Source organism: Humulus lupulus, chromosome 4 (assembly GCF_963169125.1).
Source record: "Humulus lupulus chromosome 4, drHumLupu1.1, whole genome shotgun sequence".
In the NCBI taxonomy this organism is placed as follows: domain Eukaryota; kingdom Viridiplantae; phylum Streptophyta; class Magnoliopsida; order Rosales; family Cannabaceae; genus Humulus; species Humulus lupulus.
This window is the reverse complement of record NC_084796.1, coordinates 7,204,786-7,228,568: the sequence shown is the minus strand read 5'-3', so window position 1 is coordinate 7,228,568 and position 23,783 is coordinate 7,204,786. Positions and strand designations below refer to the sequence as shown.

At 31.9% G+C, this 23,783-nt stretch overlaps 2 protein-coding genes and 1 pseudogene across 2 annotated transcripts; 2 read left to right on the top strand and 1 right to left on the bottom strand.

The window, feature by feature from the left end:
* The first annotated feature begins 4,297 nt into the window (after positions 1–4,297).
* Positions 4,298–10,343, top strand: LOC133829834 (probable inactive purple acid phosphatase 27). The gene is made up of 13 exons (XM_062259645.1): positions 4,298–4,800; positions 4,911–4,998; positions 7,131–7,400; positions 7,484–7,592; positions 7,692–7,809; positions 7,886–8,018; positions 8,124–8,311; positions 8,404–8,590; positions 8,692–8,759; positions 8,845–8,935; positions 9,039–9,227; positions 9,642–9,722; positions 9,999–10,343. Exons 1-13 carry the CDS (start codon positions 4,439–4,441, stop codon positions 10,092–10,094), a joined length of 1,980 nt encoding a protein of 659 aa, XP_062115629.1. The 5' UTR covers positions 4,298–4,438; the 3' UTR covers positions 10,095–10,343.
* Positions 10,344–11,016: 673 nt separating this feature from the next.
* LOC133831822 (probable inactive purple acid phosphatase 27) lies at positions 11,017–17,825 on the top strand (annotated as a pseudogene).
* A 150-nt stretch (positions 17,826–17,975) lies between these two features.
* On the bottom strand, positions 17,976–23,555 carry LOC133829833 (crossover junction endonuclease MUS81). The gene is made up of 15 exons (XM_062259644.1): positions 23,226–23,555; positions 22,761–22,849; positions 22,590–22,668; positions 22,414–22,500; positions 22,184–22,309; positions 21,825–22,056; positions 21,342–21,543; positions 21,147–21,247; positions 20,595–20,743; positions 19,976–20,033; positions 19,672–19,830; positions 19,109–19,188; positions 18,728–18,965; positions 18,335–18,421; positions 17,976–18,222 (listed from the first exon to the last, which is right to left on the bottom strand). Exons 1-15 carry the CDS (start codon positions 23,423–23,425, stop codon positions 18,118–18,120), a joined length of 1,992 nt encoding a protein of 663 aa, XP_062115628.1. The 5' UTR covers positions 23,426–23,555; the 3' UTR covers positions 17,976–18,117.
* Positions 23,556–23,783: the final 228 nt, after the last annotated feature.

The following is a 23,783-nucleotide window of genomic DNA, read 5'->3' as shown; positions in this document are numbered from 1 at the left end:
TTTATTTAATTTCTGTCGCATGGCTTTAGGGTTTAACCTTTTCTCTAATACTAATTTTCCTTGGTGACTAATTTTCTTGCATGGCATATATTTTTAGTTACTAGCTATTAATAACTTTTCTTTCTACTAGATAATTAATAGCATATTAGATGTAAACCAAGGTAACCCTAACTATAACGTAATGATTCCAACACTACTCAATATTTTATTAGTTATATTAAATTTTAATAAAATGTTATTTTAATTAAATTGTTGTATTATTATAATTAGATGGAGAATATATTTATTTTTCTATCAATAACTGGACTGGTTACACTGTTATAATTTAAAATATATATAACAAATTATATTAAATACATAATTTCATGGAATAAATTAAATACGCATGGATCAGATTGTATCATTACATATTTGTCACCTTATTTTGTTATAAAGATCAAGATTTTTTTACACAAATATATACAAGTAAAAGTGGATCTAGTTCTATAGGGGCACTAATTTTATCTATTAGGGATGTCTTTTTTGTTCTCACGTACAGAAATTATAATTTAATTTTTTTTATATATTAGTGTAGCCATAACAAACATTCCACCAATTTTCAAAAAATTTCAAATAATTTACGATACTGAAAACATTATTTAAATATAGTCAATTGCACACTTATATACAAAAAAAACACATATGCAACTAATTATTTAAATTATATTTTCGACACCATAAGAAGGTGCTTTAAAAGATAACATGTAATGATCAAGAGAATGCAAAAGAGAATAATCTTAACGATTTATTTTTTCTTCTAAATATAAATATAAATATATATAACTTGCAAGTGCTTGCGTACACCTCTCAATTTTGATGGAGTTTAACTGGAGCACACCTTTTCTGAATTAGAACAAAAAACATGGACAATTAAATTGTCATATTATTCCAAACTGCTATAAATATAAAAGTATATCATATATATATATATATATATATATATATTCATAGGACATATTAAAGGTCTCTGGAACAACATGCGTATACGTAGATAGGTTCATGTGGGTGGCATCTACCATCAATCTACGTATCAATGTAGTTGGCTGTTCACGGTTATTTATATATATATATATAACCAATCAATATATACATATATATATATATATGTGTTCATGTGAAATGTTTGAATTTTGATGCAACAGTAGTCAAAATTCATATATATATATATATATATTAAATGTCAACAACAAGATTAATAAATGCCAAATCTTGAGCTTTTGGCTTTGGATCTCAACAAATTAAAAGTTGGAAACAAAGGTTACATGCATATATATAGAAATTTTCAAAAACTCATTATCTTTTCACATATATAGGAAATAATAAGCTTTGCATAATTAGCTCAATTTTTTTGTGAAAGAAAGAAAATTATAAAAGCAAAAAATATATATATAATTATTTAATAATCACTCATGCCAGCTTAAACTTAAAATTCTATGCATGTTTCATGCATTTTTTATGTCTAACCAGAAATGTCTTTTTTTTTAATTATGTATTCTATAAATTATCATATATAAATAGAATTGCACTATCTTAAGCTCTAAAGATGTATCTATATCTCTCTCTATGTATAATAAGAATAATAATTGTTGACTGCGTTTTTAGCCAACGACGTGAGAACGTCAAATACGACGAACCTTCAAGAGAATGTAAACGACAACAGACGGTATCTACAAGAAAAGTAAATAACACAGAATTTTTATAGTGGTTCAGCCCCGATTGTCGGTAATAGCCTAATCCACTTAGAGTTGTGATTTATAAATCTATACTCAAGATCAGATGGACTATGCCAACTGAGTTTCTTCAGTATAAATTGTGAAAATACAAGAATTCTCTCTAATTTCAGCACTTTCTCTCTCTAGAATAGACAGACCCAATTTTATCTCTCTAGAAAGAATAAGCAGAAGGGACCCCTCTCTCATCTCATAAGCTCTCTATTTATAGAGATGGGATCCTCAACTGATATCCCCTTATAATAGGGATATTTTACTATATTTATTACATTTATATTACAAATAAACATTCAAAATTCAAAATGTAACAAATTCCCCATTTGTGGGAAGAATGAGAGATTCCCGCGCATGTTGTTGAAGTTGTGTCTGACTTAGTCTCCTCTAGCTAGTTGGTCCACCTCCTACTCACTACCCATGCAAGTGCTGGTTAAACATGCATGGTGGTAGGATATGCATGGTGGTAGGAGATGCTTTGGGTGGGTTGAACGTGCATGGTTCTCCTCGAACATGTACTCTCCTCTAGCATGCCATGTTCCTCCTTGAACCAATCTCCTTGGCTTCTCCTCGGACCAAGGTGGTTCGAGGCAACTTCCTTGGCACCTCACCTTGAACGACATTGAGGCAACCTCACCTTGGACAACATTGAGGCAACCTCACCTTGGACAACATTGAGGGAACCTCACCTTGGACAACATTGAGGGAACCCCACCTTGGACAACATTGAGGCAACCTCCTTTAGCATCTCCCAAACATGTCCGATCGAACATTGTATAGACTTTCCTTATGAAAGTCTAAGTCTCCATTCTCTTGCATGAGACTCCTCCTCCTTAGCTATTTACCTTGGGCACGTTCGAGCCAACACTTAGAAAACCTTGGGAGGCTTACCTCCTACACACCCTTGGGGTCTCCTAGGACCACACCCTCCTTGGGGTCTCCTAGGACCACCCTCTTAGCCCTCCTAGGAGGCACTCTCCTAGATGCATTCTCTTTAGCCTCCTAGGATGCATTCTCCAATTTTTGGGTATAACAATAATGATTAATTAATAATACACACAAAAATGACAATTTTGTTAACTACCCATCACGTAATCTTATTTTGGAAAAGAAAAAAATGATTAAAGTTTCCGTATAATTTGAGTACTACAATAATTTTTTTTTTAAAAAAAAAAAAAGACAAACCAGATTCCTCATTAAAAAATATATATAGTAATATTAATAGATATTAATTTTTTTCCAATTAAAACTATAAATAATGGTCAAATATCTTATCCAAAATTAAGTTTGGCTAGCTATCATGTTAAATATATCATACCAAAATCCTGAGACAGCTCTCTCTCAAACTAACTTCAAAAGATTATCTAATAATTAAAAACCTAATTTTTAAGTTAACAAGTTATTTTGACTTAATTTGTATATATATATATAATAAAGTCGGTTATAAATGTGATGATATATCTTATAAGAAACCTATAAACTGTTTCCTCTTAATAAGTCTTATATATATATAAGAGAGGTTTTTCTTTAAGTCACAGCACTATTATTCTTATTACTTTGGCGGTGACCACGTTTTGTGCCCATCCATATATCACTATCATCACTATTTTTATTTTATTTTATTTTTTGAAAAATAACAATTTTTTTTTAAAATTATAACAAAGGAAGTGGTGCTTCCACGCCACTACATAGAATTAAAGTACTTTTTTCAAATACGAAGCAAAAAAATAAAAATAATAATAATTGCTTCTTCAAAAGCTGAGAGCTATATTACAAAATTATTAATGTCCTGTGGGATTAGTGGTATTTTTCTAAAAATTGCTTTTAATTACTTTTAGAATAGATATGAATACCATATCATAATTAATTAATAATTCTCTTTTTTTTCAGCACTAAAAAGAATTAATGAAAATATATATATCTTCGTATTTATGAAAAAAAAAAATTCTTTCTTTAAAGCTACGAATACTTTTAAAGAATATAAAAAAGCTACGAATATTCTCAAATTACATATATAACTAAATTAAAATCAGCCTAATTTAATGAGATGGATATGAAAAAGTCAAATTTGAACAGCATTATTACTTATTAGAGCGTGAAAGCAAAATCTGCAATAAAGGGAAAAATGACAGAAAGTTATAGTTAGGGGTTACCAAGTATATAAATATATATATACCATCAATATTTATAGGAAAATTATTTTTGCACTAGTCTACTTTTAATTATTTGTTGTAAAAAAATATTTTATAATTTAGAAAATTAGTCAAAAATTTAAATAAATGATCAAAAAATTTAAATAAACTGTACAGAAATTTTAGATAAATAATAAAAAAAAATTAAATAACTAATAGAATTTAAGACAAAAATCCAATTTTCACAAACTTCTCGTATTTATACCCATAACATATATATATATATGTATAAATATTTATAAAAAAACATTACGTCTAAAAAATTAGTTATAATATTTTCTTTTTCTTATATATAAATGTGTATGTACCAAAATGGTCTCATCATCTTCATGTCTTTCCATATAAATAGGGTCCTTATACGACCAGAGACCACATTATCTTGCCTGAAAAAACTGCCTAATTTCTCTCATTTATAAAAACTATACGTATATATATCTATATACATACACTATCATAAAAAAAGATTGGTTTTTTCGTTCAAAAATGGCAACTATATTATCATCATCAGTTATCATCAGAGGTTGTCATCACAGTTGGGTTGATCTGAAGTTTTTCTTCGTCGTACTGTTCTTTCTGTTTGGTTCAATTTCTCCTTCTTCTTCTAATTATATGAACCCTTTGATCGGAAAATCAAGAGAAGAACACCGTAACTACACGGCCATATCGGATTTTCGAGTAGTGAATCGGCGAATTCTCAGCGATTGTATCGATCTAAACCCTTACCAGAGGATTAGTGTAGGGAATGCCAAGCTTGGCGATGATCAACTCGTCACCGTCACCGTCTCCGGCGTCTTGTTCCCCTCCGAGCTTGATTGGGTCGCCATGATATCTCCTTCCCATGCCGAGTAATTAATAATATTTTTTTATATAAAAATCATTAATTATTATTAATTAATTTAGTTTTATTATTATTAATTAGGAATTAATATTAATGTGTGCTATTAATTATTTACAGTGTGAACGCTTGTCCTTTCATTGGAATTAATTATGCAGAGACGGGTGATCTTAGCCACCTTCCTCTTCTCTGTCATTACCCTGTTAAGGTAATTAAACGTTTTAATTAATAAACTGATTAATTATATTTTCTTTTTTTATTTATTTTAATTAATTGAAATTATTGTGGATATATGACGCATGCATTGTGAATGAGTAACCTAATAATAAAAGCTCTTAGGTATATGTGTGTACATATATAGATGCATGTATAATTGAATTGTTATAATAGTTATTATCAATTATTTATGACATTTAAAATATGCATGGCTTTAGCAGAAAATGCCCACAATATTTATTTCTGGTGATAACTTTCTTTATTGGCGTTGGAGAAGTGATCTTTTGTTTGTTGATATATATGCATATTCTTATATATATATATATATATATGAGAATATGAGAGTGAGTGGCACATTTAAACTATAGTTATATAATATATTTATATATGTACCTTAATTGCATTTAGTCTACTTAATTTTATGTTTTTGAGCAACTAAAGTCCAAGCCTTTGTTTCTTTTCTACCTTAGTATTGATTTTTTTTTTGGATTGTTAATGAATTAAGTATTATTCCCAAAACTTTGGCATCAAATAGCAATCATGACAATTTTTAAATTATAACATGTTATATAATTAATATGCATTTTATTAGGAGTAAAAATATATTATTTTATAGGGAAATTTGCGGCATAAATACCCATTTTGTCATTTTGTTGCTAATAAGTACCCAATTTTTAAAAATTGCGGCATAAATACTCATTTTGTTCATTTTGTTGCTAATAAGTACCCAATTTTTAAAAATTGCTGCATTAATACTCAAAATTCCACTTTTTAGATTCTGCCGTTGGTACCCACTTAACAGAGTTACTATTAAGGACACGTGTACTGTCCTGATAATTCTTCTTTTTTTTCACCTAATTAATTAAGAAAATACAATAAGTACCATCAATAATGTGTCTAGCAACAAAATGAACAAAATGGGTATTTATGCCGCAATTTTTAAAAATTAGGTACTTATTAGCAACAAAATAGGCATTTATGCCGCAAATTTCCCTATTTTATAACGTTACTGATTAAAATAATTATTTTTTTAATAATTTTTTACAAAATAACATTTGTTTTCTCTCTAAATCAAATAAGATAATAATATAAATTTTTTTTAAGGAAGTATTAAGATGTCAGAAAGACCATTTTGTAAAACACACAAAGTTACTTAAAAAAAAAAAAAAAAAGTATTTTGCCAAAAATCCTTATTATATGAGATGGGGAGCTATAATATATAGATGGCCGATATACCATCACTCTCAAAAGGTAATTTTTGATGATTAATATATAAATATAGTTGGGTGTATAATTTAATATGATGGAAATTAAAGATAAGGGTCCATATTCAAAATATGTGATAGTTTGTGTCAGTAATATTAACAAGTAATAATAAGGTTAGAAACAAAGTCGACATCGTGAAACCCATAGCGTCTACGTAATAATAATAATAATAAAACTTTATTTATTACGTTTTGATGGGATACCATACTGCTTTAATATGTATAGGGAGTTTCTAATTTAGGTAGCTCAATATTTTGATAAGAGAATGTATATGATAATTATAAAAGCAATCTTACTAATTTTTAAGAAATTTTGATAAATTTAAATAAAAATTAAAATAATTTATTCTTCATGCATATAAAAAAACCATATACACGTGCAACTAAATATTTACTGTAAATTATTCAAAAAAAATTTTAAAATTGGCAGAATGCCTGTAATAATTATAATATACGTCATCATGCAAAAAAAAAATATTAAGTTTTAATTTTTTCAAGTGCCGAAAATAGAAAACACTCCTATAATATTCTGTAATAAGAACAAAAATGATTAATCTCCCTAAGAAAATTCTTATATATATATTAATTTTAATAAATTTGATTACCTAAGCTAAATTAACATATTAATATGTATTGTTTAGGTGCAATATTTTAGTTCTCTTGACCAAATAATAAAAACCGATTTCCTTTTATTTATGGCTGTTTTGAAAATTGGAATCTTATGCTCCAGGAAATAGGAGTTGTTTTTATTAATTACCAATCATGCTATTTTTTTTTATTATATGACCATTCTCGTGTATATATATATATATATATATATATGTTAGAGTAATTAATATATATAAATATAAATTTGCAGTCGATTTTTCTAAGCAAAGATCCGGACTACCTGGGCTGCAAAAAGAAAGAGTGCAAAAAACATGGAAAGGGAGGGAAATGCGAGGTTACCACATGCAGCGCCACCATCTCTTTTCATGTCATCAACATACGAACCGACATTTCCTTCGTCTTCTTCAGCGGTGGCTTTGATACGCCCTGCACCCTTGCCAGGACCAGCCCTGTCAGCTTTCTCAACCCCAACAACCCATTGTACGGACACCTTTCCAGCATTGATTCATCGGCTACATCCGTGAGTACTCTCCTTTCATTACATACATATATATTGAATCAACTAATAATGTATATATATATATATATATGGTTGCTTTGCAGATGAGAGTGACCTGGGTTAGTGGGGATAGTAAACCTCAGCAAGTACAGTATGCAGCTGGGAAAACACAAACTTCACAAGTTACCACTTTTACTCAGGATGATATGTGCAGTGAGTTACCACTTTTATGATTTTTTTTTTTTTTGGTTCTGTAGTTTTCTGTTAGTTAATGATATGTTATGTGTGGTTTGCTTTGTGAAATCAAAATAGAATCGGATATTCTTGTAAGCCCAGCTAAGGATTTTGGTTGGCATGACCCTGGGTTCATTCATTCAGCTGTAATGACTGGTCTTCAGCCTTTAACCACCTACACCTATAGATATGGAAGGTATGTACAAACGAAAATGCCTTGTTGGTATTCGAAAGAATGCCCCAATGGGAAATTGATGAAATTTAAAATGCAGTGATTTAGTTGGTTGGAGTGAACAAATTCAGTTCAAGACTCCACCAGCAGGAGGATCAGATGAAGTCAAATTTCTTGCATTTGGTGATATGGGAAAAGCTCCTAAAGATGCCTCTGTTGAGCATTATATCCAGGTACATACATTAATTTATATGACAGTTCATTCTTTCTTATGAACATTAAAAAGGGTTCCTAGAAACTAGAAACTAAACTTGTATAGTGGTATGTAATTCATGTAGCCAGGATCAATTTCAGTGACAGATGCAATGGCTGAGGAAGTTAAGTCTGGAAATGTGGACTCAATCTTCCACATTGGAGACATAAGCTATGCCACTGGCTTTCTTGTTGAATGGGATTTCTTCCTCCATCAAATCTTCCCTGTGGCTTCTCGGGTTTCATACATGACTGCTATTGGAAACCATGAGAGGTACACATAAAATTGTTCTTGTTAAAATTGAACATGCAAAATCTGAGCTTCTATGTATGTATATATATCACGAGTTTCATGGCGATTTCCAGGGATTATTTAGACTCAGGATCAGTGTATGTTACTCCAGATTCAGGAGGAGAATGTGGGGTTCCTTACGAGACCTATTTTCCAATGCCAACCCCAGCCAAGGATAAGCCTTGGTATTCCATTGAACAGGGCAGTGTTCACTTCACTGTGATGTCAACTGAGCATAGTTGGAAAAGACATTCTGAACAGGTAATCAGTTAGATGATAATATTCCGTAATTATTGAATGTCTCATAACTAATTTGATGTTCATATATGGATTTGCATTTAATTTTTTATTTTTTATGACAGTACCTATGGATGAAAAAGGACCTGGCTTCTATCAATCGAGCTAAAACTCCTTGGCTAATATTCACCGGGTATAATAGTTGGTCTTTAGTCATTTGGATACATTGAAAACCAATCTTTGATTGAGTTCAAATCTTGTACTTTAATTCATTTCAGGCACAGACCCATGTATACTTCCTCAACTGGACTCTTTAGTGTTGATGCAGATTTTGCTAAAGATGTTGAACCGTTACTGGTGTCCAGCAAAGTAAAAGCCTTTCTTTCTCTTACTATTGTTCTTGCATGTTTGGTTTAAGGGGTTACCTCATTTTGTTATAAGTTTGTAACAGTTGGAAACTTAATATATACAGGTTGACTTGGTTCTGTTTGGACATGTCCACAACTATGAGAGGACCTGTTCTGTTTACAGAAATTCGTGTTTGGCAATGCCTAAAAAAGATCAAAGTGGTATTGACACATACGATCATAGCAACTATAGTGCACCAGTGCATGCAGTTATTGGCATGGCTGGCTTCTCTCTTGACAAGTTCCCTAGTGAGGTAATTCCTTTTCTCTTATCCCAAATGATTCAAATAATAGCATAGTTAAACCCAAGACAGGGGTAGCTGAAATGGTGAGATAATGAGGTTTGTTATTTCGAGATCACAGTTATGAATTGAAAGGTTTGAATGGTCAAATTTTCCATCAGCTGTTAGAAACAATAACTCTTCAAATCATTCATTTAAAAAAAATGAAACACTTTTTTATTGAATGTTGATGATACTTTTCGAAAATAAAAATTCTTGATTAATAGAGGAAGAACGTCACTATTTTTTCTCGATAAGATGCCAAAGTGGATGATTGACTCGTTCCATACTAAAAATAATTGTAGAGTTAGGCGAGAAATCCTAGTTTCAAAAAATAATTAATAGCATAATTTACAAGCTTCTAATTTGATAATCATTGTTTTACAGGTGAAGAGCTGGAGTTTAAGAAGGGCTTCAGAGTTTGGTTACCTTAGAGCGCATGCAACTAAGGAAGATATAAAATTAGAGGTTAGTTTTACATATATATATATATATATATATATATGAAAAATGATATGTGCTCTAAAAGTATATACTAAAACATTACACCAACTGATATGATCTGTCCGAAATAAATGTGCTTGGTTGAAAGAAACTGTCATGTTAGTTGGTGTAATATTTTAGTAGATGATTTTTGTGCACATATCATTACTATATATATAGTTTGGTTAAGATATAAACTTCACAAATTAATCAAAATCTGTGTATTTACAAGTTTTTTGTTGTTTTTTCTTTGGTGATCAGTTTGTAAACACAGTTAGTAGGAAAATTGAGGATAGCTTTCGCATTATCAAGAAACAAGATCAGTTGAATAGTAGAAAAGTAGAGATTGGTTCGTAGGTAATATTGATTTTTGTACACGTAAGAGAAGAAATAGAGACATATATGGAGGACAAAGACATAAGGAGCCTAAGAGGGTCTTCTCTCTCTCTCACTCTCATGAATATACATAGCAGCTTCGATCAAATATCTTTACAGAATGTAACTAATCTTATATTATGTATAGACATTTTTGGAACTGCCATTTTGCACAAGTCAACATTGTGGTTTTTCTTCTCTTTTATGTATTAGATTGCATTTGCCTTCTCATCTCATCTTGTCTCCATTCTTATTTTATCTTTGATAAGGTATACATAAAAATAAGTATTCTAGTAATCAACACGAAGTTATAATCTACAAACGGTTTATACTTTTTTGGATCATGTGTTTTGTCTTATTAACTGTTTGGACTCTGTATTTGGTAAAATTGTTCAAATAGATGCCTAAACTCAATTTTAATAAAGAAAAATTGAATATAACATCACAGTTGTTAGACAAAACGATTTTATTTTTGTTTTAAATTATTAGTTTGACGAATTATTTGTAATTTTATATTAGAAAACTTTGACTAAAATCGAATTTATAGTTCTATTCGAACCATTTTACAAAACACAACTCATCTAAAACTTGCAGGAAAAAAAAGTCAAAACTTAAAAACATTACATATATATAAGAGTAGTGAAAGAAAAATCTTCACAAAAGATTCAAAAACGACAGAAATTTACAGTTAACATCTAACTCGGCATAGTATCAACAAAATCAATACAAGTACGATACATAAAAACAACACAACACATTAAATTATTAGTTTTAAAACAACTCAATGTTATTCTTTTTTCTCTTTATCATCACCAAAGCTGATCGATCCTATTTACAATAATAATCAAAGTCTCAAATAAAGTTGTCATCAAATTATTTTAGTCCTTAAGAAAAAAAAAAAGAAATGGGACTTTCTCACATCTGGGTTTCCAAGATTTTATTCATTGATCTACAAATAATCATAGTATTTTTTCTTGGTTCATCATCATCTTCTTTGCACCCTTGGATTGCCAAATCAAGAGAAGAACACCATAACTACACTGCCATATCAGATTTTCGAGTAATAAATAGGAGATTTCTCAGTGATTGTTCAGATGTGAGCCCTTACCAAAAAATCAATGTGAGCTCATCAAATGTTAAGCTTGGGAATGAAGAATATGTTACTGTGACTGTTAGTGGTGTTATGAAACCTTCTCAAAATGATTGGGTTGCCATGATATCCCCTTCTCATGTTGAGTAAGATGTTATTATTATTTTTCATTTTTAGTCCTTCGTGTCTGAATCTTCACTGTTATGCCACTGCTTAATTTTTTTAATTAATAATAATTATTTATATATTTATATTATACTACATTAATTCTTAATAATTTTTACTAATATATATTTTCTATATTCAATATAATTATTTTTTTGTCTACCGTAGGTATATATTCATTATTAATAAATAATATACAGAAGAAAGTATTTTGTTTTTATGAATATTGTTATAAGATTATCATTTTGTAAATAACTTCTAATTTTTTTTAGCTTATCATTATAACTGTGAGATTTGATGAATTAATTTAAGAATTAATACGCTTATACATATATGATATATATTGTTCAAATCAAACATACAAAAACATAAAGTATACTGTATTATGAGCCTAAAATTAATGATATAATTACATATTTTATGACACATATATAAAATTGTGTATGAAAATGTTATTTATTATTATGGAATTAATTTGTTGTTATGGATGTGTTTCAAGTGTGAATGCATGTCCTACGAGTAAAATATATTATGCCCAGACTGGTGAGATTTTTACAGACCTTCCTCTTCTCTGTCATTATCCTGTCAAGGTAATATATATTTATATATGTATATATTAATTAATAAAGTTCTCAACATATTGTGTTATATAAGGGAAAATCTGTTGTCGGGGCTTCAAGAAGAGTCTCATTAGTGGGGGTTTTTGTGTATTTCCAACCCGTAAATAGTTTTTGACGTGATTTTTTTATGACCGTGCATATTGTAATTATTTAGAGCATCCTGCAAATTTTCAAAAAATTCCGAATAATTTACAGTGCCGAAAATTAGGTTTAAAACAGATTGTTACACGCGTGATTAATTTTTTTTATGTAAGTGGAAAATATCATATTTAAACCTAATTTTTTGCATTGTAAATTATTCAAAAAATTTGCAGGAAACTTTAAATAACTACGATATACACGGTCATAAATAAAATATCTTGTCATCCAAAAATGGGTCGGAAACACAAAAGGGTTCCACCGCCCCTATAGCATAATTCCCTATAAATATATATATTGATTAATTCTTATTTGTTGCGATATATGAAATCAATATCATACGTATGGGATAATAATAATGATGTATGTAGCTAGCTATGTGACATGTATTGCGAATGACTAACCTATAATTTGTTATAGTTTTTGGATGTGTACACACATCAAACTAATATACAAACGCACGTGCATGCGTCGATGTTATTATATGATTTGATGTGTCATGTGACCAATATATATATAAGGTAATTTTTTAGTAGGGTTTTCAAAAAGAGCTCTACCGTAGGGATTTTTTGTATTTTTCAACCCGTGAACAGTTTTCGGCGCGATTTTTTTTTATGATCATGTATATTGTAGTTATTTAGAGCATCCTGCAAATTTTCAGAAAATTCCGAATAATTTACAGTGCCGAAAACAGATTATTGCATGCCGAAACACAAAAGAGCCCTACCGTAAGGCTCTTTTGTGTTTCGGCACTGTAAATTATTCAGAATTTTCTGAAAATTTGCAGGATGCTCTAAATAACTACAATATACACGGTCATAAAAAAAAATCGCGCCGAAAACTATTTAAAGGTGGAGAAACACAAAAAAGCCCTACGGTAAAGCTCTTTTTGAAAGCCCTACCAAAAAACTCTTATATATATATACATTCTATATAAATATTTCTATAGAGATATGATAAAAGTGGATGATTAATTAAATCCGTTAGAAACAAAGTCCACATCAAGAAACTCACAACGTCTACGTAATAACCTATGAAGATGCTGATCCTTATACATAAGCACCACATAATAATAATAATATATTATGCCATTTTTATATTAATTCCTCTCGTGTTAAGTTTATTTATCATTTTACAGTCTCCTAATTATTATATTATTTTACATGTATTATATGTATTTAGATTATACACTAATTAACATAATATACGCACATAACTGACTGCTAGCTATTGCTATTGAGACATGACCAAACCAAATAAACATCGGTGGAAGAACTAATGTATAAATGAATAAGGTTTACATAGGACAACAATTTCTATAATTAAGTCGATATTTCATATAATCAGGGCCTGGTTTGGCTCCAGTTGTAACTTTGGGTTTTTGCTTATGAAAATCACTTTTAGACAAAGCTACTCTAGAAGAACTTTTAAATTTTTTATAACATAAAAAGTGCTTTTATAAGTGGTTACAATTAAAAATTCAAATTCGAAGAACATCGACAATGCAGGCACTCTCCAAAATTGACAAAAATATTAAAATATTAATATTTTTATATTCTCTTTCATTCACCTAAACAAAAAATAATTTTATAAAAATAAAAAATAAAAAGCAATGTTTCCAAAATTTGGCAATCTCTCTTGGCCACTTTTTGACTTGAGGACCCACTTTCTGACATGGAGACTCACATTTGGCTACAGCAACACCTCTAGCATCAGCATTGGAGATGCTCATAGAGCACTCCCAATAAGTATTCTACTCTACTTATCAAAATACATCATTGAAACCCAATTTTTTCTATTTTACCTCACATTTTTACATTATATCATACATTAAATACTCTATATTATCTTTTACATCATTTAAATATTATATTTTTAATAATTAAAGTAAAAAATACATAGTAAAAAAGAAAATAATAATAAAAAAATTTGCTTATGGGAGAGAAACTGGAAAAAAAGGACAAAAATATTTTAAAAAATGTTTACATTAGCTAATTTAAGCTTAGTTACATTTATAATAGAATTTATTGGGTTTAGTAAGATATTATATATATATATATATTAGAGGAGCTGAAGGAGTAGATATTAAATCATTTAGCTAATTTATTTTACATTTTGACTACTTTAAAACAGCCATTGGACTGCTCTTAGTATAGTTTAAAATGTATGTCACATTATTTAAAGTGTGTAAAATACGTGTTTAACATTATTCATTTTATTTATAGCATAAAATGTCAATTTTTTCTTATAACCGATGCCCCTAATATTTAAGATTTACAAATATAAAACGTCATCCCATATTTAGGCTCATTATTAATCAAGTAGAATTAAATAAAAGCCAATTATTAGCTAATTAAGTTACTATTCAATGAATCAGAGTGTTCCTTCGATTAGTGAATACCTATAGTTACAAAAATATGGCGGCCAATAATCTCACATTGTATGTGAATAATTACAAATTTACAGCAGTAATAAAGAAAAATTAAAAAACTCAAACATAAATGTTAAGAGACACCAGTGTTGCCCAACACTATATGAAGTTGGCATACCGTGTAATCCAATATCAGGACCTACACAATTTAGTGTAATAATAAATATAGAGTATTGCTTACCAATCATGAGAAGTCAACTCACGTGGTGTTGGACACCTTATGGTGTCAAATAACAACACTCTTTAACTAATAATTGCTACTATAATGAGGTATGTGTGTGTCTTACTAATAAATTAGTTGGCAAAAGTACTAATAACAAGTTCTTCCTAATAAAATGACATAGTTAGTGGGGTGTGTCGTAATAATAATAACAAGTTACTAGTCATGAACATAACAATAAAAATATGTAGTTAGACAAAATCAATGATGATATTATTTTGCAGTCAATTTACTTAAGCCAAGATCCAGACTACCTGAGATGCAAGAAGAAAGAATGCAAGAAATATGGAAAGCAAGGCAAATGTGAGGTTACGACATGCAGTGCTTCAGTGTCGTTTCATGTTATAAACATAAGAACAGACATTGAGTTCGTCTTCTTCGGAGGTGGCTTCGACACACCCTGCATTCGTGCCAGAACCACCAACCCTCTGACCTTTCTCAACCCCAGCATGCCACTGTACGGACATCTCTCCAGCACAGATTCATCAGCAACATCAGTAAGCAACTTTCATTATATATATATATATACGTATCCATGCATGCATGCATGAACGTAAAGTTTTGAAAAACCATTAGATATAGACTTGTGTATATATATGGTTGCTTTGCAGATGAGAGTGACATGGGTTAGTGGGGATAGTGAGCCTCAGCAGGTACAATATGGAGGTGGGAAAACACAAGTATCAGAAGTTACCACATTTACACAGAAAGATATGTGTGGTGAGTTGTTATTATTATTACTTAACCTATGAATATGATCTTCTTTGTTGTGTTTTATCATGATGTTGACCTGAATATAAATGTTTGTGTGTTTTTATTATGTGAACCAAATAGAATCAAAATTTCTAGCTAGCCCAGCAAAGGATTTTGGGTGGCATGATCCGGGGTTCATTCATTCAGCAGTAATGACTGGTCTTCAGCCTTTAACCACCTACACCTATAGATATGGAAGGTATATACATATATATATATGAACACTGTTCAGTGCTCATACTTTATTTTCATGTCGAAATAATGCACCAGTGGGAAATTGTTGAAATTCAAAATGCAGTGATTCAGTTGGGTGGAGTGAACAAATTCAGTTCAAGACTCCACCAGCAGGAGGATCAGATGAACTCAAATTTCTTGCCTTTGGTGATATGGGAAAAGCTCCTAAAGATGCCTCTGCTGAGCATTATATTCAGGTACATACATTAATTCATATGACAAATCATTCTTTGTTATGATTATCAAAAAGGGTTCGTAGAAACTAAACTTGTATAGTGATACGGAAATCGTACAGCCAGGATCAATTTCAGTGATAGAAGCCATGGCCAAAGAAGTTGAGTCTGGAAATGTGGACTCAATCTTCCACATTGGAGACATAAGCTATGCCACTGGCTTTCTTGTTGAATGGGATTTCTTCCTCCATCAAATCTCCCCTGTTGCTTCTCGGGTTTCATACATGACCGCTATTGGAAACCATGAGAGGTACCCAATACAGAATGTTCATGTTCAAGTTGAACATGCAAAACCATATATTATACATATATATTGATCACAAGTTTTATGGTGATTTCCAGGGATTATCTAGAGTTGTCACCAGTGTATGATACTGCAGATTCAGGAGGAGAATGTGGTGTTCCTTATGAGACCTACTTTCCAATGCCAATCCCAGCCAAGGATAAGCCTTGGTATTCCATTGAACAGGGAAGTGTTCACTTCACTGTGATATCCACTGAGCATGTTTGGGAAAAAGATTCTGAACAGGTAATTAGTCAAAAGAAAAGATAATGTTCTAGCTGTCTATTGTTGATCTGATGTTCATAATGGATTGATGCATATGCAGTACGAATGGATGAAAAATGATATGGCTTCTGTTGATAGATCCAAAACTCCTTGGCTAATATTCACAGGGTAAGTTGGTCTTTAATCATCAATTCTTCATTCGATATAATTTTCTCTTTCTTTTCAACCAGTTGTCCATAAAAGAATCATAAAAAAAAAAATTGTACACATGTATTATTGTAATTAAGCTCAACCTAATCTTCAAGTAATTTTCAGGCACAGACCCATGTATACTTCCTCAACTGGACTCTTTAGTTTTGATCAAAATTTCACTAATGAAGTTGAGCCATTATTAGTGGCGAACAAAGTAAAAGCCTTTTTCCTTCCCTCTATCGTTTTTCTTGTTCGGTCTGTAGATTGATTTGGTTTCAGGGCTTTGTATCTCCTTTCAAAGTTTGTAACAGTTGGACACTTGATACAGGTTGACTTGGTTCTATTTGGACATGTCCACAATTATGAGAGGACCTGTTCTGTTTACAGAAATGAGTGTTTGGCAATGCCTGAAAAAGATCAAAGTGGGATTGACACATACGATCATAGCAACTATAGTGCACCAGTACATGCAGTAATTGGCATGGCGGGCTTCTCTCTTGACCAGTTCCCTATCGACGTAACTCCCTTTCTCTTATCCGAATGATTCAAATAATAGCACAAGTAACAAGCTTGTAATTTGATTGTTATGGATATTTACAGGTGAGCAGCTGGAGTTTAAAAAGGTTTTCAGAGTTTGGTTACCTTAGAGCACAGGCAACAAAAGAAGAGCTAAAATTGGAGGTTAGTATAAAAACAAATACAGGCTTATTTGAGTAATCTATATAGTTAGTATGAACCTATACTAGACATGCTTGACTATGTACTTTTTATTCTTTACTCTATTTGCTTATTTCTAAGTTTTTCTGGCTTTGTCTTGCTGTTTTGGTAGTTTGTTAATGTATCTAAGAAGGTTAAGGATAGCTTTCGCATTATCAAGAAACAAGATTCATCCAGCAGAAAGATAAAGATGGGTCAGTAGAGAATACTGATCTCTGCACACGGAAGAGAAGAAATAAATTGAGACTAAAAGAAGCTTAAAGGAATCTTCCCCATGAATAACATCAACACAGTTGATTTCTTTACACAATGTAAATCTTTTTACCATTCACACATAAATTTATGTTAGATGCTTGAACAATCTCTCCTTAGTCTCCTATACATATAGCAAATATGAAACGATCAATCAAAACAGATGTTTATGTTTACTTTACTGTGATAATCTTATATTCACCAATTAATCTCAAACCTAAAACATTTAGGGGCAGTTTTCTATAAAAGAGTGCTAACTGAGATTGGTTAGTCTAAATCATATATTTGGCCATACCTACATTCAACTGTAAGCCATAACTTTACATATTATTTTCATTTGCGCAACAAAAATGTGTCAAGGATCAAAACTGAAATATGATACTTTACCTTTTAAAAATATCAATGCTTTATGTGCAAAAACTTAATTGGATTAGAACATCCAAGTATGAAGCTCAACTACCCCAAATGAACTGAAAGATATTCCTACTAGCAACCCGACTCACTACATTGCTACTTTGCTTCCTAAGCATCTCCTGTTGTGCGGTAATATCACCCTCCTGGTCGAAAAATTGTAATTTGCAATGAGTAAACATATTTAACAATGATCAAAGAAAAGCTGAGCACAAAGTTGTAAGAAATTTAGAAACCATCAAGGGAATCAGGATTTACAAGGAGAGAGTAAGCATTTGCAAGAGAGAGAACAGTTGGGTACAAATCCACAACAGCCATGGCAACCTCCTCTGTCACCTGAGGGACCTGCATTCATCAAATGTTTGCTTCATTGTCATGGGAACTTTGTATTTTTGTTTTTTCAGATAAACAACCATTTTGAAGGAATACATAAATGTTATTCAAAAAACATGAAAGAAATAACAAAGACTACACACTATTTTTAATAGACACACCAAAAGCATTAGCATGGTGTAATGATAAAACCGAATCAACATCTCATTTTACTAAAAGCAGAGCCAACTATATTAACTTGGCCAAATTATTGATGTCTTAAACTACACAAGTACAGTGAGTTCAGTTCTCATGCATCAGCAATTTATAGAAAAATACCTGCATAAGCTGAATGGCAAATACATCATTTACAGTCATTTTATCCAGGTCTTCACACTTTGCAATGAATTGATTATATGGTGGGCAGATCCTATTGTGTTTATGGAGCTCTTCAGAAACTTGTGATTTGTAGTATTGAGTTATTGCTTGGGTTATATGACCATACTTCTTCAGTGTGTCACTCAAGCCAGTGGTTCTCTGCACATCAAAACCCTCCAGGATCTCTGTGGTATAACAGCTGCATAAATAAAATAGATAAGAGAATTAAAAAAAAAAAATGAGTAATGGTTTGCCACATCAACGCTGTTTTATGGAATCATAGAAATCTCAGAGATGAGAGGGTTATACTGTAGCAGCAATAATGTTATAACAACTACTTACGCTGTTTTAATACTCTCTGCGGCTTCAGATGAGTTTGGGTCCCCTTCCACAAGATATATCAGTTTCTTAAGTCCGCATCTCTTCCAATATGCAATTAAAATGACAAAATAATGTCAGGATAATATATTACAAAACACAAACATAAGCTAATGATGAGAACAACATGTGCAATATATTTATATAGGTCTGCATTAATAAACTTTATACATTATTTCTTAGAGGATAAAATGCAAGAGTTAGTTCTTCCTCACGAAAAAAGTCTAAGCCACCCCAACTTATACTATAATTTTAATAAATGATGCAGAGCTATTTAAGCTTTCAATTATCTGAAAGATGGTAGCATATCTTCTTTAGTCAATACGAACGAGAGAAAACATTACAAAATGTTTTCTCCTAAAACTCTGAAGTTCCAGTTCTTCTTTCTTTTCTAGAATATAAAACTCACACAAAAAATACGAGACGATACTTCCAAAACATCGTACGCAAAATACAAGAACACGTTTTAAAAAGCCTGCCACTTCAAGAAGGAATATATATCTTTAGGTCACTAAGATAGTGAATACCAAAAGCCTCAATTTCTGATCCCTGTAGCGATTATCTCTGATTGAAGAGCGTAAGTCATCAACTTTCTTCCTCTCAACAATGAAATCAAGTACATACTCACTGCCAAGATCTTTATGGCGAGCTATCCAAATTCCATCTCCAACTGGTAGACGCCTAACCTATAAAAAATATAATGTGTGAATCTCTCTTAATTATAGGTGAGAAGATAAGATATTTATCAGCAAGTATACGATAAAATATCAGTTCAAATGCCTTTTGACAATGAAAAACAAGAGCATATAGAAGGGACATTTAAAGATTCACCTTTATTTGGATTTTGAATTGATTACAGATGCTCTCAATGATTCTGCTAGACCGAGAACTGAACCAAAGGATCAACGGCAAGGATAACAAAGAAAAGTGAGGATTGAACATGCCACAGTAAAATATAACATAACCAGTAAGCAGACCACACAAGAACAGAAAAGCTCAGGTCAATCATAATATTGGGGTAGGGGTAGACAGTAGGCCTGATTGAATTCCAACAAATAAAACGTGGAAATACAAGTTCATTAACAGGGAGGCATGGTGTTGTCTTCTTGTTGCCAAAACCACTTGAAATATTTCCAACAAATGCTTTAGCTAAAGACCTAACAAAGAAGCAGTAAGATGACCATCTTCCTATGTTATCACAACAATCATCTACTATTTACTTCAGAAGTTGTTTCATAATTCTTAAATTAGCATCTAATTCACAATCAACTTATAAATATCATATCCCAGATATTCAAATGTGACCATGGAAGCAATAGCTACAATTTTTTTCTGAATAAAAAGGGAAACGGTAAAGCATAAAACATGTCTCATTTCAAGAGAGAGTAACCAAAATCTTGAAGAACCTTCAGCAACAAAGGTGGGTGAAATTCAATCAGAAGTTACTAACCCCTTATTGGCGAATTGCTCTCGATTGTCCAGTATCAAGATTACTTCATACACATCTTCAAATCTTTCCCCAAAGTTCAGAGGTGGCACTGATAAGATATTAAAACCTGCTTCCATGTTATCTGAACTTGACTTTTGTACACTATGATCCTATAGAATTCAACAAGAAAACTTAGCATGAACTGGAACTACTCCAACTTTACATTCTTTTAAAAATAACAGCCAACGGTGAAAGCTGATGCACAAGGTTACATAGGTTTCTAAGCTATAAATGCTAGAAACATATTGGACAATTAAGTATCAAACATAAAGGGAATTGGACATTTTATGTTTTCCATGTTTTAACATTGCACTTCAAAAAAGTGATAACAATCCTCTGGCAATTTGTTTTGTTTGAAGAGGATTCTGCACCATGGTCATTATTTACATAAGGTAGTTCATGGTATCCCACTGAAATCCTAAAAGTACCCACTCCCTAAAGGAATCAAAGAACAGATGCAAGGAGTACCAAGTAAAAGGTCAAATTATTGTATTAATCTAAATGGGAGCATACCGATGATGAGCAAGCTCTCATAACAAAAGAGTTTGGCATGGAATCAGCAGAACTAATCTTTGGCTCATGTCCACTCTGACCAGATGAACCCGATGCTTGACCTAGCCAATGACAAGGTAATCTAGTTCACAAGGGATTCAGATTTTTTCTTTAGGAATGTACAAGCATCATATAGCAAAAGGTTAAGATTTTTACAATTTGTATCAATAGGGGTTGATGTTCTACGAGGACATTCCTCTCTGGCAGTCTGAGATTCTGAATGCCCATAAACTTCTGATTCACGAAGATGACATAAGACAGGTAGCCAGAGTGAATATGACTCCTCGTTATTGGAAGTTTTTAAAACTTCACTAAAAGCCCAGAGGATTCGTTCCTTAGGATAGCCCATTTTTGTAAGCTACAAGATAAGGAGGAAGAAGAAAGATCAGAATTTGAATAACAACAGCAATTTGATTAATTAATGAGAAATAATTTATTCAGAAGGAGAAATATCTACCATATGGAATAAACAACATAAGAATAAACAGAATGTTCCATATAAGACCCAAAGTTGACCATCTTATGAAAAAATTCAAGTTAGAGAGTGGGTGTCCACATTAAGATAACCATAAACTTAAAAAGTGCAAATAGGATTGTGGGGGTGGGGGTAGCAAATTTCGAGGCTTGGTGCTAGTGTACCCGATCCATGTATTCGACAGGTATATCTGTTGATTTCTGCCTTCTCGAATCAACAGAAGGCACTGCTACTTCTTTGGCTGAATCTAGCTGTGAAGGCTCGGGATCTGACAAGTTTTCAATGTCCACATCATAATGCCTTTCAGAAGATCTAGTATCATTGGAGGATTCTGGCATACCAGATCTCATGATACATTCACGAGCTGCTTCTTTACCTTCTTGAGTAAGCATATACCTGCAGGTTGTTCAAGCATCACATGCCCACTGATACTTTTGTGATTGTCTAGAATGTTGTCTCACATATCCTTCAAATGAAATTATGCTTCTATAGAAAGAAAACAAAGAAAGAGAGATAGTCATACTTCGCAGGGCAACTTGATTTAACAACAAGCCCCTTGGTTATTAATGTCTTCATACAGGTCCATCCACTATACCAGTCCCTTGCTGAACCTCCATATGGACCAGGCTTTCCTTTTCCCTTTTCAGGCCTATGGACCAAAAAACAAACTCAAAAAAGCAGCAAGATATCCAAACTCAACAATATCAACAAACCAAACGTCAGGTGACCAAAATATATGATCAATCCACATACGCTATTGGCACACGAGAAAGACCGCTAGCTTCAGCCGCATCAATAAGCTCCTGTTTTCGCATAAATTCGTTCCCTTCTGTCGTTCCCCTGAAGAAAACTCCAACTTATATCGGCTATGAAGTTTGACAATGTAAACCCGTAAATGAATGGTTGCTTAGCAAATATTGATTGTGTACCTGTGGAGGGTAACCAGCAATGTATATGCTACAGAATTCTTCTGAGGCAAATAGCGCTTGGCTCCTTTCGTCTTCTTGCCTATATCATATGTTAATAACGATAAGTAACACCACAAAAGCAATCGAAAATTACCATGTATCTATACTGAGAGAGAGAGAGAGAGAGGGTACCCTTTTTGGTCACGTCGTCTGGCTCACAACTGCTTGAATCAGTCTTGAAAAACCCTTGCATAAACTTCAGAATCCACTTTCCCACACCCCTGAATCAAACTCGCACCAAATCATTCCCAAAACATACAAGAAAACAAAAATAATAACAATGACAAAAAACCATATCTGAACTCGAGTATGAATGATGCATTGTTTCTATGAAATACCTTAGCAGAAAGTAAAACTTTTAACTGACTTAAATTCCAATGCCTATTGCCCACATTATCATCTGGGTCGCAAAGAAACCAGAACAGGAAATTCCAATGCTTTTTCATGATTTGCTTCCCAATTTTTATCCTTTTTCAAAGATTATTTAAAACCCAACACTACACCTCAATGACAACAATTCAATATGACAAAGAAAATGGGAATCATCCAGAAGAACAAAAAGAGCTTAATTTAAATTTTAATAAATAATAAAGTTACTTGATTTGGGAGAACTCTTTGATGGTGGAAACGGGGGTTTTGGCGCCACAGAGATTGGAATAAGCCTTGGAGAGAGTCTTCTCAACGTTTTCGAATAACCCTTCGGGCCGTTGATCCGCCATTTCCTTCCACTTGTTCAGGAAGTACTCCACCAGCTCTTCGTTCTCGGAGCATTTTACCACAAGCCTCGGCCTTTCCATTGTCCTAATTTGTCTCTAGGGTTTCTTCAATTCATGATCTTTGAGGGAAGAATGGAAAGATATAATTTTGCAGTCGCAGAAGAAACTGAAGAACAGAGAACGAAGTTCAAAGTCCCGCCCCAGCTTCGGAACTTGAGAGTTTGAAGTTAATGGACCGAATAAAAGGGCCCACATAGTCTAAGCAGGCTCTCAAACTAGTGGAAGTTAGATGCCATACCCATTTTTTTGAGTTTATAGTTGAAGAATACCTACTTTCTAAAAATATTACAAAAATAACTATTAATTAGTTTATGGTTTATACTTTTTTGGACCTTATGTTATGTCCAGTACCTGTTTGGATCCTATATTTTGATAAATT

Excerpts from the sequence above, each read along its gene's own strand:
- LOC133829834 (XM_062259645.1), top strand. The coding sequence starts at position 4,439 with ATGGCAACTATATTATCATCATCAGTTATCATCAGAGGTTGTCATCAC. Across the intron at positions 7,810-7,885 it reads TACACCTATAGATATGGAAG|TGATTTAGTTGGTTGGAGTG; the intron begins GTATGTACAAAC and ends TTTAAAATGCAG. Across the intron at positions 8,019-8,123 it reads CTGTTGAGCATTATATCCAG|CCAGGATCAATTTCAGTGAC; the intron begins GTACATACATTA and ends TAATTCATGTAG.
- LOC133829833 (XM_062259644.1), bottom strand. The coding sequence starts at position 23,425 with ATGGAAAGGCCGAGGCTTGTGGTAAAATGCTCCGAGAACGAAGAGCTG. Across the intron at positions 19,831-19,975 it reads AATTCAAAATCCAAATAAAG|GTTAGGCGTCTACCAGTTGG; the intron begins GTGAATCTTTAA and ends TATTTTTTATAG. Across the intron at positions 18,422-18,727 it reads TTGCCATTCAGCTTATGCAG|GTCCCTCAGGTGACAGAGGA; the intron begins GTATTTTTCTAT and ends TGATGAATGCAG.